This window comes from Ascidiella aspersa, chromosome 8, assembly GCF_963924565.1.
Source record: "Ascidiella aspersa chromosome 8, kaAscAspe10.2, whole genome shotgun sequence".
NCBI classification, from domain to species: domain Eukaryota; kingdom Metazoa; phylum Chordata; class Ascidiacea; order Phlebobranchia; family Ascidiidae; genus Ascidiella; species Ascidiella aspersa.
The window spans coordinates 4501475-4526608 of record NC_139454.1 but is presented as its reverse complement, the minus strand read 5'-3'; the positions used below and the strand labels follow the sequence as shown (position 1 = coordinate 4526608).

At 33.8% G+C, this 25134-nt stretch overlaps 2 protein-coding genes across 4 annotated transcripts in view; one reads left to right on the top strand and one right to left on the bottom strand.

The window, feature by feature from the left end:
• Positions 1 to 8851, bottom strand: part of LOC146135266 (calcium/calmodulin-dependent protein kinase type II delta chain-like) — a 30596-nt gene extending 21745 nt beyond the window's left edge. For all 3 annotated transcript variants that reach the window (XM_083396001.1, XM_083396002.1, XM_083396003.1), the window contains exons 1-7: positions 8718 to 8851; positions 7163 to 7257; positions 6784 to 6843; positions 4009 to 4063; positions 3344 to 3409; positions 1493 to 1565; positions 559 to 661 (exon numbers count right to left, since the gene is read on the bottom strand). In XM_083396001.1, coding sequence (XP_083252127.1) covers positions 559 to 661; positions 1493 to 1565; positions 3344 to 3409; positions 4009 to 4063; positions 6784 to 6843; positions 7163 to 7257; positions 8718 to 8791 — 526 coding nt within the window. In that variant the 5' untranslated portion in view covers positions 8792 to 8851. The remainder of the gene's footprint in view (positions 1 to 558; positions 662 to 1492; positions 1566 to 3343; positions 3410 to 4008; positions 4064 to 6783; positions 6844 to 7162; positions 7258 to 8717) is intronic.
• Positions 8852 to 10477: 1626 nt separating this feature from the next.
• Positions 10478 to 24519, top strand: LOC146135265 (SH3KBP1-binding protein 1-like). Its single transcript, XM_083395961.1, has 15 exons — positions 10478 to 10571; positions 11515 to 11568; positions 11791 to 11836; positions 12137 to 12269; positions 12797 to 12967; positions 13710 to 13831; positions 14315 to 14477; positions 14953 to 15171; positions 15887 to 16003; positions 16685 to 16858; positions 18440 to 18568; positions 19952 to 20075; positions 20527 to 20717; positions 21823 to 22048; positions 23032 to 24519. The coding sequence occupies exons 1-15, from the start codon at positions 10525 to 10527 to the stop codon at positions 23633 to 23635; spliced, it is 2520 nt and encodes an 839-aa protein (XP_083252087.1). The 5' UTR covers positions 10478 to 10524; the 3' UTR covers positions 23636 to 24519.
• Positions 24520 to 25134: the final 615 nt, after the last annotated feature.

Sequence of the window (25134 nt, the reverse complement as noted above, 5' to 3'; positions counted from 1 at the left end):
CTTACATTTAGTAGATTGTCAAAGTCATTCTTCTCTTTCCAAGGTTATCATTTCCAGAAAGATAAATAATTGATGAAGGTAAGGGTAAAGTGTTACCATATGCACTATTTTGAGTAACATTATTTAAGTTGTCGTCATAAATAGAGGCTTAGAAAAGGTAACAAAAAAATTTGAAAGGTGCATTTAAACAATATTATTTATTCCAGTTTTTTTAATTAGATTTCTTTACCAGGTTTGTTCACTAAAAAGAGGAAAAAAAGGAAAAAATAATACAGTCCTGTATGCAAATCAACTCAAAATTGTATAAAAACTGTACCGAAAACCAACTGGCAGTTAAAAAGACTGGCAGTTAAACTTGGTAAAAAGGAGTTCTTCACCGAATATGTGTGAAACCTAAATTTTCTGTCAACACCCCATAATTTTGTGAAAAGATCAAGGCTGCAGAGTCTCACCACCATCATAGGTACCAAGCGAAAATTGAAAATTCCGGGTAAGCCAGGATCGTAAACTTTACGACTTTAGCTTTTCTCGCTCAGGTCAAGGATCAATAACGCTTACCGTGCCAGACCGGCTGTTCGTCCGGAACCTCGACCGCCAGACCAAAGTCGGCCAGTTTTACCACCGCTCCCTTTTCCTTGCTCGCCAGAAGGAGGTTTTCGGGCTGTGAAAACAAAAAAGCTGTCGTTTCTGTTACCAAATGTGGAATATTGACGTCAGAGTTGGATCATAAAAACTGGCCTTTTGTAAAAATACTAAAAGCCATCAGGTTAAATTTACACAAAAATATTTTTTATGTTCCAATTTTCAAGGGATTAGATATTTTAACATCGAAGTTTTAATATTACTACAGTTTTAATAATAATCAAAGTTTTAATAATACTCTATAATTGTTACACAAAATGATACAAATTTATGGAAATGGATAATACCCACTTATGACAACCAAAATAAAGCTATTTAAAAGAAAATATTAAATAAAAAGTTAGATGTCTAGTTTTTTTTATTTAAAATTATGACATACATTATTTGTTGAGTATATTTGGATTTTGTGGAGTAGAAAAGTATGGCATATAACAAAAAAATACTATTAAAAACTTTTAAATAAATGTTAAAAGGTTTTCACAGACAGATTTTGAATATAATTTTAAAATCAAAACAGTATAAATTCCACGGTCAACATCATTAAAAATAGTTTTTAATTGTTTTTTAATGGTACTTTTTAAGCAAATAACTTAAGCTGGACATATAATTAAATCAAATAGATGTGGAAAAACATAGGGTTTATCAAAGACATTTCAATATGTAAATCATTAAAGATTTAAAGGCCCTGTTTTTGCTGTGCAGCTTACAAATAACTTTTACACTCTTATGGAAAGACATGCTTGGGCCTGAATCAATTTGTGTAAGTGCCACGCCTTAAATGGGCAATCAATTAGTGACATTGGCAGTGTAGCTACAGGAAGCCGGTATGCCAAGAGACAAGGCAACAGACCTTCAGGTCGCGATGTATGACGCCACATTGATGGCAGTGCAAAACCGCGTCCAGTACTTGCTGAATGCAGTGACTGAAAAACACAAAAACACACTTTATTAAACACGAACGTTTTGCAAGGGAAGGAATATAATAAATTGTTATTAACAATTAGCAAAATTTGCTATTCAGTACACACTGCTTGCAAAGCTGAATGCAGTGACTGAAAAACACAAAAACACACTTTATTAAACACAAACGTTTTGCAAGGGACGAAATATAATAAATTGTTATTGACAATTAGCAAAATTTGCTATTCAGTACACACTGCTTGCAAAGCTGAATGCAGTGACTGAAAAACACAAAACAGACTTTATTAAACACGAACGTTTTGCAAGGGAAGGAATATAATAAATTGTTATTGACAATTAGCAAAATTTGCTGCTATTCAGTACACACTGCTTGCAAAGCTGAATGCAGTGACTGAAAAACACAAAAACACACTTTATTAAACAGGGGCATTCTGCAAGGGAAGGAATATAATAAGTTGTTATTGACACTTAGCAAAATGTGCTATTCAATACACACTACTTGCAAAGTAAAAAAATAAAGATAAATTGTAATTGACAACTAAAACAGTGCTGCGTTACAAATTTCTGCAGCTAGTTTATATTTGATAGCTGAAATCAGTGGTTAAAAAATACAAAAGTGTAAATTGCACATTTTTCATTTAGTACGCACTTCTTGCCAAGGAAAGCATAAAAGAAATTGTAATCTGCACTTGGCACAATGTGTGCTGCATGATAATTTTTGTAGCTAGTATTTGATAGCTTAGTGCAGTAGTTGAAAAACAAACACAAACAAAAAAAATAAAAATTGCATTTTGTTATTCAATGCATAATACTTGCAAAGCAAAGAATAAAAAAAATTGCAATTGACACTTGGCAAAATATGCTGCTTTACAATTTAATAGCTAAATATAGGATTTAAGAAACCAAAATTAGATAAAGGTTTGATTTAAAAAGTTCTGCAAATTTTCTCTTTTTATTGTTTTTACAAATTATTAACATTGCTGGCCATTAATAGTTAAAAAAATATGACAAAAGACCATTATATTATATCTGTTCCACAATAAAGTAATTGGCTAAACTACATATAGCTTGCTATTATAATTAAACTTAAAAAAAAAATTGTTTTGCAAAATATAAACCAAATATATAAGCAGCAAATTTATTTAAATATGTAGTTTGAGACTGCAGGCAGTTGTTGCTTAAATATAGTTTTACGATGTGAGCATCAACACACAACCTTTAACAGTTGAAAGCATGACAACATTTGATTAATTTACAACATTAGGTGTAAAGGAGCCATTGTCAACCTAGTTACTAGTCGCGGTTATCATGTTAGTGGAGGTGTGAATTACCTAGCAACTTCAAATTGCCATGGCCAAGTTTAAAGTATTTTTCACATATATATTACCAATGGGGTTCTGTAAGGGTAAGAAAGCCTTTGCCTATTCAATCAAGAAAACTAAACTGATTTTCAACTGTTTCTAACAGGATACTTGAGAAACAGTTTGCAGAATGTATTTTCATAATTCAAGCATTTGATGCAAATGCAAAGAATGACTCTTGGTAGAAACTTATTCGTTACAAAAACATATCAGCAAACAAACTCAATTAAAATATTTAGAAATTATAATTACAAGCTACTTAGAGAAATCCAATTATTACTTTAATTCAATAATTTCTAATTAATGACGAATCTATTTTGTCACCTAAATGAATATACATAAAGTTTATGTGTGTGTGTGTAAAGGGAGATAAGGGGCCTTTTTTCGTACACAAACATAAACATCTAACTAATACCAACCTTGCGTCGGCCTCGCTGTAGAACTCTCTTGCCACAATGTCCTCGAACAATTCTCCACCCGTGACTCTGTTTAAAGAGCACAAACACAATTGTGCAATGGTGTTATGGCGAGTTAACCACACCACTAAAGGTAATTTGTATTGTGGGAAACTTACAGGGCTTTGGTTAAACATATTTTATGCTCGTGCTTCGTAGGTATATCGAAGCCGATATAGAAGTAGGTAACATTTTAAAAGTTACAAATATCTCTTTGTTTATTGCGTTAAAAAATGTTTAAAATGAATAAAGAGATATTCGAAATGTTAAAATTTTTATCTACTTCTATATTGACTTTGATATTCCTAGTACTTCAACTATTAAAACCACCAACCATTATGCTCCTATGAGTTTATATTGTTTCACTAATTTAATTCAAGAGATTTTATGTCACAAAGCTATAAATAAAAAGGTAGGTTTAGCACTACTGTTATTAACAAAATAAACGGTCTGTTAGAATGCAACAAATCACACATACATATTGATATAATACACTAAAGATTATCAATTGTTGAAAATGTAATAACTACCAATTGTGACATAATACAAGAAAAAAAAATCAATTTAATTTGCTAGACATTTTACCAAAGTTACACGTAGGGCGAAACAAAGTTAGTATGGGTACTCACAAATCGAAGACAAGGTAATGCAATCCTTCCTCTGGTATACTAGCATGCAGTCGAACTGTGAAAAAAAATTGCACATTTTTCAACTAAATACTGCTAAAGAGAAATAATCACCATAGATTTTTTACATTTTGAATACGAGTCTTCATAGATTAGAAGCCAAAAAAAGTATAAAAATGATCAGACTAATAAAAAATTTCACATTGATCATTTGTATGCTTTTTCAAAATACATAACTTTAATTTAAACTCAAACGCTATAATATTTAATAAAATATTAGAAATAAATTAAAAATAAATATCAAAAAAATTGTAGGATTGGAACTATTAAATTCATTTAAAGATCATTTATTATATATGTTAAATCCTTTGACTAGTTAAAATTTCTAGGACGCTCTATATATTTAACAGCATGTTTGTTAGAGTTTTCCAAAAACTTGATCAAAAATAGCCAACCGATTCTCATGCAACTTATAAAAGCACTTGTTCAGTTTTGAATTTGATCAACCGCTTGGCAAATGCTTAATAAGCCAGCAATTGACCTCTTAGTTTCCTGATGCAGCTACAAACAGCATTAGTAGTCAGGAGCAGAACAGTTATTTATAGTGAGTCTGGCATTTGCAGTTCTGGGCAGACTTAGCGTAAACAAACGTTAAACTGCAAACCACTGCTGATGCTGAAAACTGTCATTGTCTGTGAGTCATGTTCATGGAATGTACGCATGGTCTGTACGTAGGTGCAGCTCAGACAAGGTGTGTCCAGCCAAAATGTATTGAATTACTGTAAGAGACACATTTTACACTAAACTATTACAAGAAAGATATATTGCGATCGAACTTGTATTGAGTAATTCGGTGGTGCGTACTTAGTAAATGCTTATAATTTTTTACATTAAACTATTATATCCAAGACACAGTGCCATCTAATTTACATTGTGTAATTTGTGCTGTGCACTTGTAAAGAATTATTATACTTTTTTACACTAAACGAATATATCCGAGACATATTACAATCCAACTTACATTGTGTAATTCTGTGCTGTGCACTTGTAAAGAATTATTATACTTATTTGCACTAAACGAATATATCTGAGACATATTGCAATCCAATTTACATGGCGTAATTCTGTGGTGTGCACTTGTAAATGAATCAATATACTACTTTTTTACACTAAAACTATTATAATCCAATTTACATTTGTGTAATTGTTTTGCGTGTACGTAAATGGATTATTAAACTTTTTTACACTAAGCAAACATAAACGAGACATATTGCAATCCAACTTACATTGTGTAATTATAGTGTGTGTACGTGTAATACATTTCTGTTCTGGTTCTTACCCTCTAAACCACAATGTAATCTGGGCAGCGTTGCCAAAGCTACATTCAACAGATAGTGTCAGGTGTGTCTCAAGATTTCGTATCGAGTTTTCAGACTTGTCAGGGCAAAATCTGAACTAGTCACAAGATGTTTTGGGTAAAAAACAGACAGAAACGCAAAGTCACAACGTAATGCATTGTGTCTGAAAATGTAATCTACTGTAATGGATTCCAAACACATATAGACAATTTAGTAGCTATGCTGAAACTAAATGTTCTTTAAGAAACCAATATCTCAATATGTCATAATGTCAATAAGAACATATCTGGTTAAATATTATGATGTATAAGGATTTGGGTTTAGGAATGATCAAAAATTAAAGGTAACTGAAATAAAAAAACTAACTCAATTACATGTGCTCATAACGTAAAAATAGAAATAATGGGATGTAAATATACATACAAACTGAATTAAAAAATGATCAAAAGAATTAGTATATATACTTAAATTTTGAAAGAGAAGGGTGTAAAAAGGTTCATATCAGTCCAAATTTTTTTAAGGAAAGGAGAAATAGGAAATCAGACTTAAATTGTCAGGGGCCTTTGTATGTGTGACACCAATATTGCTTTTGTTGGCGTCTTATTGATTTCTTGATCAGTCACAAATTTTGAGAATTGAAATAGCTGACCTGATCTGCTATGATTTTATTGATTTTGAAGCAATCCATATCTGGGACCATATAATTACCAGTCCAACCTATCTATAAGGAGCTAAAACTATATATATATATATATGTACATTGTGTGTGTGTTGAGGGTGTTTTTTAGGACGATATGTTAAGTTAAAATGCACTTTTGTTGAGTAATAGTATTTTTTTCAGTTGATTTTTTATTTACACTGAAAATATATTCAATTTTTCTAATTAGAGATGTACAATATTATTGAATCAAAGTTGATATGCGATGACAAATTGCAATATCATTACTTATCTGATATTCAGTGTAACTGGTACTCTGATCTTAATAACAGTTGTTGTTCGCAATCCAACTAGAGTTTAAAATTTCATTTTTTGGGAAATTTAAATTAGCAAGTTCAATACGTTCACTCACACAAGAGTATATTTCAGACTCATAACCTGAAAAGCATTGCCATTTTGCTTAATGTTGCTTATTTAACAATAGTAATTAGGTCATTTTGTATCGGATCGGGTAACAATAATTTTTGACCAAAATATCAGTAGCTGAATAAAAGAACAAGTATCCCACATCCCTAGTGGTCCACACAAAACTAACCATTGTTAAATTACATTCAACTAAAAAGCAAAATCTTCAGAAAAAAGAAAATCTTTAATATGTGAAAATCCTTAATTTTTCTCTGGCGTGACTTTAAACTGTTCAAACTTGCCTAATCAATTCTGAGATACAAAAAATATTTAAACTTCAACAAATGAAAAGCCCACCTATGTTTGAGTGCTTGAGAAGTCGACAAATTCTTGCTTCTCTGTCAAGTTTCTGTCTGTCTGCAATAATACATCGAAATTGGTTCATAAATAATTAATTTTCACAGGTTAGCACCATTATCACAAATGAAAGGAATGTTAAATAGTTAAACATTGTATCACTGACTATTAGAAAATAAGCTTTAGTGTTGGTGTAAGTTAATAACCACAACCATTCAAACATTTCAAGAGATTTATAAATTTTAAGCAAAAATCAACTTTTATCGAGCATTTTGTTGACAAAATTAACAAAAATTAACTCTGTCAATTTGCTGAAAAAAGTTTCTTTTAAAGGAGGCATCTTATTGGGTAAAATAAAGTGTGCTAGATATATGTATACCTCTGGTGTTAAGCTTTCGTGTGTTGATGATTTTTGCAGCAAAATCCTGCTTCGTTTGTCTGTGTGTGCACCTCTTCACAACACTAAAAGCACCCCTGGAAGTACATACATATGGGACATATTGTAAGATGATACACTTAAATTTTGGAGCCTAATGACTGGATGTTGTATAGTTAGACGCAAAATGAACATCAAAGCCCATTTAAAAGTGTCAGATGTTAGCAATAAATAAAGATTTTTCAAAAGAGTAACAAAATGCCGTCACCAGTCACTGCGGCTTTCATGTTAATTTAACGTCTAACAAAATTATTGCTTTCGAACAACATTCTGCTAATACAGGGTTGCCACACAATTTATAAAAAAAAATAATCACAGACATTTAAAGATCTTTTAAAGGAGTTTGAAGGTCCAGATTTGGATTAGGCAACGGTATTTAAGTATAATTCATAAAAAAGTTTTATTGTTAAACTTATTAAAACAACAAAAAAAAAATCAAACCAATTTTAAAAAATTATCATTTTTGTGTTACTACATAACACATTTTAAATACATCTAGAAAAACTACAAGAGAAAAAAGAACAAAGCGACTCATTGGTGGTTTAGGAACACTTAATTATCAGTAAATGAAAAGCCTTCCAAATTATATTGACTTTATGAGTGTGGAGCTTAACTCATAGCTACACACTGTTTCAAATTAGATTTAAATTTGTTCTAGGCTAAAGTTGTTAAATCATTTTATTCTACAATTCTCTGTGATATAAATTTGTAGGTTGGTCTATATTTTCAAATTGGATGGTTTACCAGCTATGTCATGGTATTCACTTGTAAAATTAACCCCTCACTTAGTTTCAGGTTTTCAAGTACTTGGAATTCAACACCATCAGATCAGAAAAACCTAAGTGGCCACCAGAAAGAAAAGAGCAAAACACACAATGGTTTCTTATGATACTTAATACTCAGTTAACAACAAGCATTGCAAAATTATATCTTAATTGATTTGTGGAATGGAGTTTTAACTCACAGCTACGCACGGTTTAAACAATTGTAACTTTATTGAATGGCTAGATTTGAGTTTTAAAGTGACTCCTGCCTATTTCATTGTATTTGCTAACCCATTCAACACTTTCTATTGTTTAACGATAATAATCTGGGTTAAACCCTAATATTCTACACAAGACAATAAAACCGCTTGCCGTTGTATTTTCCTGATTCATTTCATCCCATAACTATAAGCTTTTTCTTCAATTTTTGGCAATTCAAAGATGATTTAAATACTTAGTAAGAAAAAATCAACTCAATAACTTTATAGTTTTTGTTAATTGTCATTCAAAAATTAAATTATGTTGCCCAGTTTAAATTTGAAGCCCTTTGGAGTATAACACAATATCTGTAATATTGGAGGCGTATGAAAAAGCATTGGTCTATTTGTACACATTTGACACAAGACAAATATTTGTTTTATTTTAGAATCAACAAAATTGTCGCTCAGATCGCAAAATGCAAATAAAAATCTGAGGTGTCATTCGGCAAAGTATCTTAAAGCAGATTTGCTTACTTCCCAAGTTCTTCTGCAATTTGGTAGGTGTCGGTGAATCCATGCGACCAGTTGTGCGTTTCTGCTGCCGTCATACCTATTCCTTATTGTATATACACTTTGCAAGATACATACACTTTTAAAGTTATCAAAATCCTTTAAACAAAAAGCAGATGTCTTGATTTTGAATGCCATTTTTTGTGCTTTTCATTAAAAAGGATTGATGTAAACAAAAACATATTTTAACTTTTATCTTTCTGTATGATGGAATGGGTGCTTTGCTATTAAAAATTTTCAAGTTTTCAGAAATTATGTTTAAATTTGTTACCAATATGACATCATGATTTACGAATAATAAAAAAATCACCCTTACACAATAATTTTAAATACTAATAAAAGTTTGATGTGATTTTTTGAAGATACTGAATTGCTCAACTGTATACTAAGATAAAGATATGGCATCAATTTTCGTGAATTATTTATCCTGGTAATTAATTATACATTGCAAGACGGGACAGCATAATTTAACATAAACAAGAACAATGCCAAGAATACAGCCATATGCATAAAGTATGCAAAGCTTGTGAACAAAAAATTGTGAAGCATTAACAGTAAGCTTTACATGTTACTAAAAACGTTTTTGGACATGACTTAAAAAAAAGGAATATTTCAATAATTAAATAAAAATAATATCACAACAAAAGGACAGAATATAATATCCATATAAAAGCATTAAAACTTACAATCTTTAAATATAAACTAGGAAAATCATTATAACAAAAGTTTTAAGAAAAAGTTCTACGAAATATATGGCTGAAAATATCCAGCCGAATGTCAACTAAACAGTATTCCTACAAAACATTAGACAATTAATAAATTTAAAACGATTCAGGCAAAATCATCCTCAGAGCAAAAATCAGTGGAACATGTACCACTTATTCTATTCCGATAATGGCGGTTCTACAGATACTATTACTTCATTACATCATGAAACAAAAGCAAGAAGATTACAGCTGTCTGCGACACCGTGTAGTAGAATTGACATTAAGAGTTAAAACGGCGCAGTCAAAACCATTCGGTAATCTATTTCTGCCCAAGCTCTCGGCTATCTGTGACTGTCTGGAGCGCTAAAAAGCCTGTCCTAGATTTAGCGTCGACAAGACCGCTCAATCTGTGCAACGGAATGCTCACAGCGCCGCTAAGCAATGCGTTTAGCGGTGAACTAGGATCATACAAGGGCGTCTCGAGCAAAATCTGACACGCCAAGCTATAAATACAAGCGGCTTTGGCTTGGCTTGGCAGCTCTGGCGTTCATCTGGTGGCGACATTCGACCGGCGAAACGCCGATTTGCGCCGCTTTCTGCGAAAAGAAAACGTTTCACTGCGAAATGGCTTTTCCAAATAAATACGTTGTATAAAGGTGTGGATTACATGAAGTAATTTTACGTTTTTTTTATTGTATGAAAACCAAAGCACACCAATAAATATAAATGTTTGAAAACGTTTATTTTTACCCTAAACGGCATACAATTATACACGTTAGGAAGACAGCAGATAAACAAAATTTCTGCGATATTTTTACTATTCTTCAAGTTTATTTCTTTTCCAACCTAGCGCAGTTCTTTTTAATTTTTTGTAAACGTTTTTTAAGAGGTTTTCCATTTTATACAACTTAAAGCGTTTTTCGTATTTTGCCCACTCAAGCATGGCGCCGCGTTCAGCCAAGCGTGTCCTAGAGTAGCCGAATTGTTTTGTTTTTGTTTTGTCTGGTTTTAATTTTTGTACGGCAGTAGTTTTTTGAGTTGAACGAGCAAACTTTTAAAGTTAGATGGAAACAAATAGCGCTGTGGTGAATTTAAATGTCGGAGGGACCAGGTAAGAATTTGTTTATTTGATTCTTTTTTTGAGAAAAGTTTGCTAGGAAGTCAAACAAAAAACACAACCTTGTGTAAAAATAATTTTTAAAAGTAGTTGGAAGAAGCTAGTCACCTAGACACCAAAGTAGTTGAAATCGACATATAATCACTAACAGGTGAAACCATAAGAGAGCGACCAGGTCAAATAGCCAGCAGGCACCTGAGGGTATTTATCCCATGCTAAAAAATTAATTGCGAGCGATTTCCCAAAAAAAATCATTGAAATTATGAAATATTCAAAAAATCATATCTAATACTATCACCACCTTAACCCAAATGCTAACCTTGACTTCAATAAAATAAATATTTCAATAATTAAATAAAAATAATATCACAACAAAAAGATATCCATATAAAAGCCTTAAAAACTTACAATCTTTAAATATAAACTAGGAAAATCATTATAGCAAAAGTTTTAAGAAAAAGTTCTACGCCTTAACCCAAAACGCAAACCCCAACCCTAACCGAAATCAATTAGTAATCACGTATTGGTGCAAGCGTAGAAGAGTGATCCGCTCAAATAGAGACTTCCAAAGTACAAAGTTTTTCTTTCCAAAATTACCTAGTTTTTGAACTAAAGAGTTAATCCAGCTTACAAGTTGTACGTTTATGCTGTATGTTTTATTATTTGGCCATTTGGATAAAACCAGTGTGTTTTATTTGAGGAAAATAATGTCATACCTTTTGGAATAGGTTTTAGGGGCAACCTTTAGCTCTTAAGTACACGGTGCAATATCTCCAGAAGTATAAAATATTTTGATCAAAAATTACATACTACTTTATGCTGATCAATATCTTTTTTTACTACCGCATTTTACTTGTTAGTACTTCAGAGCATGATTCCTAATGCCCCAAGAAAAACCTCTTGCTAAAAAATTAGCATCAGATTCTTAAATTTTCAGATTTGCGACATCTAAGGAAACATTATCTTGGGTTCCAGATTCCTTCTTCAGCAGGTAAAAATGCTTTTAAACTTGTAAAAGCTAGTCTGCTATAATAACAATGTTTATTATAAGTTGGGTAATTTACTTAAGCTGTGAAATGTTTTTGCATTTTACTTTACACAACATTGGTTGCTTGTAGCATCAACAAAATCTAACAAGCTGTCTTTTGACACTTTTTTTTGGTAAAACGTAGCTTCAACTGATTACATTTTATTAATTTATTCTATTTTTTAGTTTGTTAAGCGGACGGATTTCATCACATAAAGACGACACTGGTGCAGTAAGTTTGATCGATCCATATGATTTGTTTAATGTCTTAAAAATAAGTAGAAAGAACGTCATCTGTTCTTTAGACTTTTCTGTCTTAGTCAAAGTCAGTCATTTTATAGGATGTAAAGAAAAATATTTCTTTTAAGGCTTTATGTATTTTGAAGGCCTAAGGTTACTGCAGAAAAGTCTGCAGGATTTTTTCTTCTATTTAAAATAATATTGCCATTTACTTACAATAGCATACCTTGTTTATAAAAAATGTTGATTGCCATAAAACAGCATCTAATTTAAATTATGTCTTTCTCCACAGATATTTATCGACAGGGACCCTGACCTTTTTAAAGTGATTTTAAACTTCTTAAGGACCAGAGAACTTGATGTTCGCCACTTAAGCGTAAAAGCTTTGAGAAAAGAGGCAGAGTATTTTGGGATTACGCCTTTGGGTAATTATTATGTAGAAGCCCATTGCAATAGTTCGATCAGGGAATAGTCAAACTTGATGTACCTATCAATGTTGTAAAAAAGTCATTTAAAAATGTTCAAGTCCATATTTTTTGATAAATAACAAGTCGAGTTACAGTCCAATTTAGAACAAGTCAACTTCAATTTGAGTCCTTGTCCAAAAAAGAAAACTTTAAACTTTTAAATCTGGTAAACTCGTCCGAATCAGCAATAACTCATATAAATTTTATAAATAATTGCTTAGTGGAAACTTTTCATTTTAACCCGAAATAACTTAAGTCAAGTGAAGTCATTTGCCAAAAAGACTTAAGTCAAGTCAAATCATTTAAAAACAGTTACTTGAGTGCACTTAAGTCTGAAAGTCATTGACTTAAGTCATTACAGTTCACTATTCCTATTGGTATTTTGCTGCTCCCTGAGAACTTGCTTTATAAACAACAAACACACCCATCTACTTTAACTGTTTTAAAAGTCTCAAAATTCTGACATTTTTTATTTTTTTGCAAAGTCAACAGATTAACAGTGTGCGAAGAACTGAACCACAGTTCGTGCGGAAATGTTCTGTTTCATGGTGTTTTACCAAAACCTTCTCTCGAAACCTGTTCAAATTCAGCACTGCCAACTGATCGGACTACCGCACAAACTTCTGCCATCCAGGCCTGTACTTCATCCAGATCTCGTAAGTTTTCTCATATATTGAGTTTTAATATTGCAACAGATATAGAGAGCATCAGTTGGTAGAGCGACGGTCCCGGCTTGACCAGAGGTCATAAGTTTGAAGCTCACTACAGGCTAATTGTTTTTCTAGCTTGCATCTTTCGTTGTACACTTTCATATTACATTTAACAAAAAATGTTTAAAAATGAAGTAGCGGTCAAATTATTTGGAAACATTGAAGTTCATGTGCAGTTCCTATTTAGGGATTTTCAATAGTTTTGTATTTTATTCTGATAGTGATACCTGGTAGTTTTGCCAAAAATTTGCACTGCTATACTGAATAAGTTCAGTCTTGTAAAAAAAAGAAATTTAACATAATTTTAATGTGTAAATAAAATTATTTTAGCAAATTTGGTCAAAATTTTCTTCAGTGTTAACAAGAATAGTTACTATGGATTGTTTTTCACAATTTCATGTTTTTTTTCTGGGGAGTTTATTTTTTAAGGCAAAAATACACTTAGTTGTTGACAACTATTGGCTGTATTATACTTTAGTTTGGCATCAGGGCTTTGGAAGGCTCACCAAAATCAATCCCCTTGGCCTGTGTAAATTGGTCGTGAGTTTGAACCTCACCACAGGCTTATCGTTTTACTATTCTATCCTTGCGTACACTAGATTCTATAAAAGTTGACTGGTTCCCGAAAGCTTTTCTGAACTCATCTGTATCCCTACTTTCATTCACATTTGCTTTCGTTTGTTATCAGAAAGCGATTTCACCTGTGACAACAAAGTCCAAATCATAACCGGCCACAACAGTTGGATTGCTGTTGCGTTTGCTCACCATGTTGTATGCTACAAGGTTAAGGAGAGCTATGGATGGCAACAGGTATTTAATAAAACCTATATTTGAGTGTAGTATTTTACAGCACACAGATGAAAATATATTAGGTGTGTAAACTTTATTAGAAAATTAAAAGTATTACAAATTTAAATTAAATTTAAAAACATGATCCGAGTGGAAATATATATTAATTCTTTGATGGTTTTGGTAGGAAAAATATTTTTATTTTTTTATATGCAATTGAAAAAGTCTACGACCTTGCTATTGCTTTGCCTAAACTATTTTTTAAAGTAAACATTTCATGGTATGTTATGTAAATTAATTTACATATCATCTGTATGTACTAAATGTACTTCATGTAAGAGAAAATGTGTATATTCTTTGTTTTACATAAAACATTTTTTACTGCCATTACTGTAAAACAGTATTTTTTCCGTAATGAAACAAAGCTTAAGTTTTGCGAAAAAAGGTACAAAAAATAGCCCCTCACAATAAAAGCAAAGCTTAAGGTTTTTTACAATTTTTTAGGTGTTTGTGAGCCCTCGTGTGTCTGAATGTGTAGAGCGAGCAGCGATCAACGCCAAAGTGCAAGGCATGGCTCCCGACTCGAAAGCCAAGATGGTTTCTGTCGCGTTTCTATCCTACATCAGACTATGGAGCTTCCAAGATGAGAAAAACTATTCTGAAATAGGTAAAACTACCAGACTGCATAAACTAAGGGTGTTACAACTAAAATCGTTTTCCCAATAGAATTAAACAAATGCATCTGTTTTATTTCGTTTTTTTAGACAGTGTAAAATATGTTATCTTCAAGTTATTTCTTGTTTGCTGTAGGTTTATGGAATCATAGTACAATATGCAACAAATATTTCGACAGAACACAAAACACCCTAAAATATAAAAAATATAACTGATTTTAGTATGCAGTTAACATGCTTTTTACTGTCTGTCTATATTTAAGACTTCAGTGCTAATATGTGTTAAACATTGGTTAGATATTACCTTGATTATATATATTTTCAATAATTTATTGTAAAAAGTTTACCCAATACTAATTTTTATAATTTCACAAAGTTTTGTTCCGATAATTCAAGCAACATTATCTACTACTTCTGCAGCTTACAGACAATAAAATTTTTAAAACTGCAAAAAAACATAATTTTCAGGTACATTTAACATGGACTCGCAAATCAACGCCATGTTTTTCATCGGTAGCCAGTTGGTGGCGCACGGAACAAAGGTGAAAGAGAATAGTGGGGTTGTAGGGGTTTGGAACGCCGTGTCGCAACACTGGCAGGGTCAGGACGTGGTCCCCATCACAAGCCACGATACGGCCGGGGCATTTTTGTTGCTTGGTGGGGCTAATGGAGCTATTTATTACATAGGTATGCTTTTTATGTTTTAGTGATTTTAGAAACTATGTTTACCTATTGTTATTGGTGTTGTTTGACTTAAAGTGTGACTCAAAGTTTACTTAAGTTACAGTTTTTAAATATCTTGAATATACTTTTAAGAGTCGTTTGGCAAAATGACTTGGCTTGACCTAAGTATTTTGGGCGAATGACTTGACTCAACTTAAGTCGATTGGACAAAAAACTTTAGTTGGCTTAAGTCTTTCCTACCAAATGACTTAACTGGACTTACGTCTTTTGGATTAAATGACTTGATTGGACTTAAGTCTTTTGGGCAAAATGACTTGATTCATTTGGACAAAGTCCTTACTTGGCTAAAGTCTTTCAGACCAAGTGACTTGGGATGTGGTTAAGTTATTTAACAAATACCTTGATTAGAAAGTCATTTTAAAATTCCTTGGTTACAACAATCATTTTGTTTGTAAAATTCAATAGATGATCTGTATTTTTGAAACTTAAACTGTAAATACTTCTTTTTCTGAGATTTCTCTTCTGTACAGCTTAAGTAGTTAATTTATATTCATATAGGGTTTAATATATAGTAACTTGTTTGGTTTAGGGGTGGAGTGTATCTAAAGTAATTTTTGTTGTTATATTTTAGTACAGTTGTAAAATTCTAATGCATTTAATTTTGCATACAGAATATATCTTATGTAACTCTGTATATTTTTGTTTTAAATGCTTTCAGATATGCAAAAGTTTCCTCTACGTCTGAAGGACAACGACTTGTTGATCACCGAACTGTATCGCGACCACTCAAATGCTGCCATCACTGCATTAAGTGTTTATCTAACACCTAAAACTAGTAAGTTTGCGCAAAAATGCCATTTTAAGTTTGCCATTCTAAAGAAATTCAACAACGCTTTTAATGACATTAAATACCTTCTGTTGTTTTTATACCAATTTTTTTTAGAGATTTTTATTCTTTGAACTATGCTATTGAATTGTTTCAAACAGTGGTATTATAGCTTATCAAACATCGGGTTTTTTATTGGTATTTAACCACTTTTATTTTTTACTAATTTTCAACCTTTAATTCAATTTTTGTGTTTCGGCCCAGAAGGTAAAACAGTTTTTGCTTAGTTTTGCAGGTGGGAGTTTGACTTTCAACGTCAAACCCTGAAATTAGGGAGGGTGGAGCACAGTCAAGGAACGCTGGGTCACTTTTTTTTTTTTTATTTAAACTAATATTCTGTAGTTTTGTGTGTATAGCTCAGCCTATAAATTACTGTTTGCTTAGTTAAATGTCAATTTTATTTCTATATTTAATCAGTGCAGATATTACACTTAAATTTTTGCTTATATTTCAGGTTAATAGGGGATACAATAACTGTGGGTAAAAAATAAGGTAAAAAAAAGACAGAATGCTGCATTTACCTCAAAACGGCATCATCAGAAAATATATTCCATTTGAATAAGTTTTATTGTGTTTTTTTTGGATCTCAAAAAACGAAGCAGAGTATTATTCAAATTATCTCCATTCCAGACCTAAACTCGGGCAATTGGATCGAGGTTGCATATGGGACGGTGAACGGTTCGGTCTGTGTGGTTGTCCAGCACCCGGAACTTGTCGGGCAGGGCTTCCAACTCTTCCAGACCTTCACAGTACACCAGAGCCCCGTTTACAAAGTAATGCTCTCCGAAAAACATCTGGTGTCAGGTGAATTGAAATTTTCAGTTTTGTTGTTAAAATATGCAAATCAGTTGGCACTGTTTAAGATAAATTATTGTATTAAAATTTTGGCAAACTTTTGCACAACTGTGTTGCATCAGGACAAAGTAGTAATGTCTAATTTTTCATGAGGAATGGTTGTGCAAAAATTGATTTGGCTACCACAAAGGTTGTAAAAAATAGTTTCCAACCCCTAAAAAGTTTCAATGTATATTTTAATAATTAGAACTGCCCATGCTAAAATATCACCACCTTAAGCAACATTTAGCAATTTTTTTCAAGAATTTTAACTTTTTTTTTTTCTGAAGTAAGTAAAACGTCAATAGATTGTTCTACTTCAGTTATATCATACCTTACTATGTAGAACCATTGTATAAACAGAAATCTGGAGCAGGACACACTTATTTGCAACTTAACATACTGAGTCATAAGCTTGAGTCACAGAAGGCCAACGTAGGCTTATGTATCTCTAATTTTTCAGTAATCTTGTTTTCAGATATCCTGCCAAAATGTGTTTCCTAGTGCCGCATGCCATCCTAACATTGGTTTATTTTGCCTAGTGCTGTAGTTCAGTGGTTCTCAACGCATGGGTCGCCTGATTATTTTTGGGGGTCGCTTGTTTTTCAGGCATGTTGTATCTTTTAACAAAACTGGAATTCATAATCACAAAATATGAAAACTAAACAGCGAAACCGGCTGGAAGTTAAAGCTGACATGCGTGACTCTATAATATGCTCAAGCAAAATAACGCCTCGATTTCAAAAACTCACTGAGAGCAAGCGAGCACAACTATCTCATTAGTGATTTAATAAACATATTATTTTCGGAAAAATTAACTGCTTTTGTAACGCAATCTTGTATTTGCTTGGGTCGCAAGATTATACCAAATTAATTTTTTTTTCAAAATGGTTCGCCTTAAAAACGTGTTGGGAACCACTGCTGTAGTTCACAAGCCCTTTATGGTACATGTCCACCTGTTTTTATTAAAAACCGTTATATTTCTTAGCAGATTTACGTAGGTCTTCCAAATCTTTCAGTAATATTAGACCTTGATAAATCAATGTATATACAGAATTTAAAGTGTGACATCATAGCTTACAACTTAGCACACTGAGTCATTGAATTTAAGTCAGATAAGACCAACGTAGAATGCCCAAGTATCCATCTTTGTTTTATAGTATTTCTGATTTTAAGAAGTTGACAGAGAACTTAAATTCCTAACTTTTTTAAAGACGGCGTTGCAAAGCTTTTGTTCAAAGTACGAAATACATAAAATGAGTGTTACTTGACTTTGTGTGGTTAGTGGAACAGTTTCAAGGTCTTCTACAGGACGCCCTGTAGCCTTCTCAGTAGTAGGCTACTGTACGCAGGTTAAGAAACCACCATAGCACCGTTGCCTGCTGTATACTGTTCGTAAAACTATGGTCTGTGGTGAAATTCAAACTCACAACCTTGGCCAAACATTAATTTCTTATCCCTCGCGCTACACACTGTTACCCCTCAGTATTAGGCCACTGTACCCAGGTAGAGAAACCGTGATTTTCTAACAATTGTGCTTTACTTTTCCAGTCTGTTCTGATAACAACCACGTTCGAACTTGGAACGTTACAAGGTTCCGTGGCATGATTTCTACACAACCCGGTTCGATGCCCCACGCTTCATTCAAGGTTCTAGCCCTTGACCCTGTTTCTTCGGCAGGTAACTAACATTTTGTTTCAACGCTTTTATGCTCTTTGGTTTGTTAAAAAAAAAGGATAAAAAGTTTTTAATTTTTTGATTGAGTTTTGAAAATTTGGACGACATGCCACGTTAAGCTAAATAGGAACGATTTGGCCAACAAATACTTTTTGCTGGTTAACTAAGATTTGATTTGTTTTGGGGCTCATTACGAGCAGCAATCTTTGTAAACAAAATAAGCAGAATTAAACACTATAATCTTCAGTAGAAAGAGAGTGGCCCAAATAATAGATAAAATAATGAATCTTTTATCTATTATTTGGGCCACTCTCTTTCTACTGAAGATTATGAACAGATCCGTGTTTAGTGTTCCTAAACGCTATAAATACAGAAAAAATGTCCGGCGTGTTGTTCGATTTATGTTTTTCATGTTTCAAATCTAGCATAGTTTAAATTAAAGTTTGGAATGACTCAATTTTTGGTCATTTAAGACAGTTGGATTTGCAAAGCTTTGCTGATCTATTTACGCTTAGTATTTGGGTTTTTGAAACACTGGAAAAAGGTTTGGGGAACCCATGTTTAAATAATATCCATTTTTATAGGAACTATAATGTTCTTAAGAAGGTCGTTGTTGTCGTTTTTACGCGTAAATTCGACTTGCGACCTGCATCTGACATATCATGCACGTATATTGACAGATGGTTGTTTCCTGCGTGTGCTAGTGCATCAAACCTACTTCCTGTGTGGGCAAGCATACTGCTGTAGGCGCACACCTTCAGTATATGCACTAGCTCAGTTTATTTCAACAAATGGGTCGCCGACTGTAAGAGTTCACATGGTTATAATTTATTAAGATTGATTCTGAGCAAAATTGTTCCAAAATGAAAATTGCGGGAGCAACAAGAAAACATGACTCATGTCAATTAAATGCAAACTTAATAATATCAATGTATTATGTTTCCTTGCCTTACGAAAAGTTCTGTGAGGAGAATTAGGTAGCGAAACCTTTTTCTTACGCTTAATATTTGGGTCGCCACAATATAAAGTTGAGAAACCCTAAGACTGGTTCAAACGATGAGGCACAAGTAACTCACATAACTTTTGTAGAAAAGCCATTGTCAAAGCAGTGGTTCTTAAAAGACTAGTCTTTTGGCTCCATGAAGACTCGCAAAGCAATGTTAAACCTCATTCATTGCGATCGAACCATACTTATAAATCCCAATGGCAAGAAAATATTTTCAAAACAAAACGTTGCTTACGGTGGAAAGATTTAATAAATTTCTACTTTTAATAGCATTCCAATAACAATGATCTCTTGATGTCTAGCAGCAAGCCATAACCATGTACATCTTTGCTTTTATTTGGAGAATACAACATTATACACAATTGTATTTTGCATTGCAGCACTCTACAATGTGGGCAACAACATTGGTCCTCACGGTGAGAGAGAAGAAATACAAGTCTTCATCCAAAAACTTCTCCCTCTTTCTGATGTGCTCTATGTTAGACTCTCCTCAAACGGAAAACGGTATGTATGGACAAAACAAAACAAAACGAGTTGCTGCAACAGAAGCAAGCATATTTGGTCACCTTTCTTTAGTTTCACTTTTTTGTTTATTTTTTAAAAGCGTCTTTTACTGCAAGTTGTTTTACTGTTCTCTAGATTTCGAGACAATTTTCAACTTAGCCGTTAATTCAGAAGTATGATTAAAGTTAGGGGATTGCCCCACAGTTTTTTATCAAGACTTGTTTTCTTTGTTAATTTCTACCGTGTGCCCAAAGTGTCTAATTTAAAGGATTCCGTAACACCATTGAATTAACTGTTATACCAGTTATCTCTAAAAAACCCATATCTAGCTTAGTTTTCGTCTTAACTATTTGTGTAAACAGGTGCAAATAACTACAAGTTTTTTAAATAAATACCGAAAAACACCGAAAAATCTAGTGGCAAAATTTACCCTCCGCGCTTTTTCCTTCAGAATAGCTCAAGTGCGTTCGATGGACGGTTCTGCGATCACGTGCTTCTGCATGCATGAGTGCGACGGCTCGTCACGCATGGGCGCGCGTCCTCGCCGATACCTTTTTACCGGGCACGAAAACGGGACTGTACAGATCTGGGACATGACAACTGCCCTGGATCTAAGTTTGAACACCAAGGACGACAAAGAAGGTAAAACAAATATCGCGAATGTGTTGTTGTTACTATGTGACTCAACTGTTTTGCTTTTATATTTATTGCCATTAGATTAAACAAATCTGTTTAGGATTACTTTGTTTTTATTTTCCTGACAGTTTTTCTTATTTTGTGCGATTAATTAAAGAGACATTTGGAGTAATTTGTTTTTTTAGCGTTGCTAGTACGATTTTTTTCTAATATTTTTTTAACTATTAATTTCGTTTTGGGCCATTAAAAAAGTAATTTGTTTATATTTTTTGAGGGAAACAGTTAAACGGCACTAACATGATTTTTTTTCTGCAGTAATATTTGTAAGTAGCCACGCATCACTGATTTTTACATAAGCTCTAATCGTTTAAGTAATTTGATTATATTTTCCTTAGTTGTAAACCTAACAAATATTTCTTAAATATTGTCGCTTTTCGACTTTATTACCTTAACTTTACAAAAGTTTTACCTTAGACTTAAGCTAGTACAATTTATCAAGTCGCAAAAAAAATTTACAAAGTTCGAAGAACCCTGACAAACTTTGGAGCATAATGGTTGGAGGTTGTAGTAAGACGTAATAAGAATATCAAAGCCCATACAGAAGTAGGAAGCGTTTTGAACGTTTTAAATAACTCTTTATTCATTTTCAACATAGAGAGAAGGCACTGATGGTAAGTGTATATATAATGCTAAGGCAGACGTCAGAAAGAAGGAAACGTGGAGAGATACACTATCTAAACCTGACAAACTTGCTTTTTACAGGCTTTTCTGAGCGTTTTTTCAAAGCAATTGCAGGCCAAATTTGTTTTTATTCAACTTGGAAGAATTTTAAGTTCTGTTTACGATTTTGAGGCGAACTACATTTTCTGTAAAATCAACATTAAAAATACCTAGCGATTTCAAGAACTTACATATCACTGTTTCCTTTAAACTTCAATCTTTTTTTAATTTTTACTCCGTTTCAGCTCAACATTTCTTTTAAGATGAATACCTGCTTTTATGATGTCATACTATTTTAACGTTATTCTCATTTTGTTCCATCTAAATTTGTAAAATGCAAAAACCCGCAAAAGACCCCTAAACCCATTTTAACCCAATACCTTGAACCCAGTTCTCTACGGACCCACCCAGCAAGAACTTCTCGACATGTTGGGTCAGTTTGACCTCTCGGTGACCTCTAACAGCCCCAGCGACCCCCAGGGGGCTTCCCCTAGTCCGGTGTCGGACATATTGGAGCGCGTATTGCAACCAAGGAGTTCGCACTCGAGTCTAACCAGCTTATGTAGTGCTTTCGCAGACGCAACATTCAATGATGTGGACGGCGCCGCTAAGCAATGGTCAGTGCTTTATTTTTATCCCAAATAACGTTTTCAATTTACGCTGAGCAAAATGGTTGGTGTGTGTGGAACATTGTGTTTCATTTATATCTTGGATTTAATATCATTGGCTTGACTTGCTATAGCATATATCTTTTTCAGTTTACGCTTTCCGAAGCAATGGTTAGTGCTCGATTCATTGTGTTTTGTTTATTTCTTGACTTGATTTACTATGGTACATAACTGGATAAGAAGCTGCCTTTTTCCCCGAAAAACTTTTTTTAGTTTACGCCAAGCAAAAGTTAGTGTTTGATACATTGTGTTTTGCTTATATCTAGTATTTAATATTATTGGTTTAACTCGCTTTAGCATATAACTGGCCAAATAACTGACTTTTTCTCCGATGATTTTTTAGTTTAGCGGTACGCCAAAAAAAATGCAATCAAAGGTATCTTTATGGAATGCAAAATGATTGGCAGCAGGTTTCTGCTTGTCGATCACTGTTCCGCTGACGCGTGTATAAACAAATCAAACTCAAAATTTAAAAACCCGAGTCTGATCTTGGCTTTACTCAGGTTGTTCAACTTCGAGTTGTATTACTGTTGCTCCTAATGCAATGCAGGCACATCGGTTGCGAAGTACTGCCTTAAACCACAGCCGTCTAGGAAACCTTTACAAAACTGTTTTTTTAACGAGTCTATTATTTTAAGTTTAATGAAGCGAAAGCGTTTAAAATAATTCTGCTGTTTTTTAATCAGTCATTCAAAAATAACCTGTCGACTTTGCAAAGTTACTTTAAGTTAGCACAAGGCAAAAACGCTATTGAGAAAATTGTTTTAGGTTTGGGCTGCAAATAGTCTCGAAAAACGCATTCTCACCGCATCAGAAGCAATTAAAAAAATAAAATATAAAAACACTCAACAGCACGATGAAACAATTTGCGAAAACTGTCGACTAAAAGTATTTGCACTAAACAAGGCTGTGAAGTATTCTCTTATCTCCAGGTCAGCTCAACCTTCGACCTCGAAACAATCACAACACAACAACGTCACAATCAACGACCCCCGAAGCAGCAGCGTTGCCACGGAAACCGAGCCGCCAGCCAATCAGCGCTTCGCAAAAGCGAACAACATCAAACGACGTCACAGCCAGGTGATCGAGTCGAGCTCGAGCGACCTACAGTTACGTCACAATCGTCACCTCTCCGTGTCGGTCATAAACAGCAGCAACCCCTTGAACCCGCCATTTTCGCCGGTAGGTGGCGTACCCCTACCCGGCCTGGCGCCGATGGAACCGAGTGCCCCTGAAGACGCCCCGAAGCGCCCGGAAAAGGAACGCGCCCCCGTGGCCAAAAAATCCAGTTTTCGTGACGTCACTGTTAGGAATTTAGAGTTTTCCGCTCCTTCCCGGAATCCGGAGCGCCAGGGTCCGGCCAGTCCTGACGACGTCCGGGTCGGCAGGAGAGCGTCGCAGAACAAGGGGGCCAAGGGCCAGGTGACGTCACTGCTGGGTGAGGGTGAGGGGTCCCAGGGGGGCAGGGGAGGGGCGTTCAGGAACAGCTACAAGTCGGCCATTAACGACTCGACGGAAAACACCAACTCAAAGTGAAGCGGAGAATATTCGCGTCTCTGACTTTTGTGTGAGCTTAACTGTTTTCAACTTTGTTGACTTTTTATTTCTCCAAAGATGCCGAACCGGTTAAAAAAAAACCTGAATATGACTTCGGCCAAAAATCTAAAGTTAAGGCCGACTCCCGAGTTCGACTCCGGCCAAATATCCCGAGCCCGGCTCTAACTCTACAGACTGTATTTCACTCATTTACGTAACTAAAATAAGGTGGATATGGTGGACGCAAACTCAAAGTGAAGCGAGAATATTCGCGTCTTTGACTTTTGTGTGAACTTAACTTTTTTCACTCTTTTCGACTTTTTTATTTCTGCAAGACTGCGCAGTCGGTTAAAAGCAACCTAAATATGACCACGGAACAAAATCTAAAGTTATTCCGGCTCTAACTCTACAGCCTGTATTCCACCGATTTACTTTTCTTAAATAAGGTCGATATTAAGCAATCCACTCATAGGTGCTGCTTAGTTCATCCACCCACAAAACATGGTTTAAAAATATTCCACCATTTGCTGTTACCTTTTTACAATTTATAGTATCGATTTCCAGTTGGTAGCCTACTGCCCTGCTTATGAATCCAGCTGCATTCAGCCAATCATGACGTTTTTGCTGAACGAGGGCTTAAAAATCATTACGATCAGTGATTCTTTTAATACAAACAATACAAGAAGCATTTTCTAAGTCTCTTATTCTTATCACGTTTCTGTTTTGGTGCGCGTAAATCAACGTATATTTTAGAATGTTATTGGCACAAGGAAACAAAATGTATTAAATTTCAAAAAGAACGGAGAATATTTCCCATATCAGCAACATATTATGCGACTGTCCTTTTCTTTTTTAGTCTTTAGAGCAGTGTTTCTCAAACTTTTTTCGCGGCATCCCAAAACTGTGCGTAAGTATAGCAGCGTAGCTTAGGCGGCTCAGTTCTACTCACTGAACGTTTTATAACTGAAAAAAAAAGACACTAATATTCGCCATGTCTTTGTATTACGTTTGAAATTTTCTTAAAGTTGAAAAAAATTGTTCAGAACCAATCACAGTTAATCTAACCATGTCAACTACTGCAGTCGGCGACCCACCCAAATCAAACGTCAACCTTATTTTGTATCGCGGCCCATGGATTGAAAAGCACTGCTTTACACAAAATGCAATTCTGGCAATGATAAGTTTTTTGTTTGATGCCTTTCATTTCTTCTGCTTCTTGTTCATTGTGAAAACCTTAATCGTGCCCATATTTTTTTGTTCCTTATTTATATACACTTGAGTTAAATTGCTATCCGCTGATCATGAGGTTTACAAAACGAAAAAATCCCTAAACCTATTATAGATCATTACGTTTTCTACCTGCCTGAATTAACTTTTGCGATTCAAATGCAGTGTTACTAATGTTGACTTCATACAGCTATTTTTTTCGTTTTACAGCGTTACTCTGAATTATTTTGCATTTTTCTCGCTTCATGCATTAAAATATTTCTTGAAACAAG

What these genes read in the sequence shown, in the direction of transcription:
- LOC146135265 (XM_083395961.1), top strand. Translation starts at nt 10,525, where the DNA reads ATGGAAACAAATAGCGCTGTGGTGAATTTAAATGTCGGAGGGACCAG. An exon ending in ATAAAGACGACACTGGTGCA is followed by an intron (nt 11,837 to 12,136) that starts GTAAGTTTGATC and finishes CTTTCTCCACAG; the next exon opens with ATATTTATCGACAGGGACCC. An exon ending in TTATCTAACACCTAAAACTA is followed by an intron (nt 16,004 to 16,684) that starts GTAAGTTTGCGC and finishes TCTCCATTCCAG; the next exon opens with ACCTAAACTCGGGCAATTGG.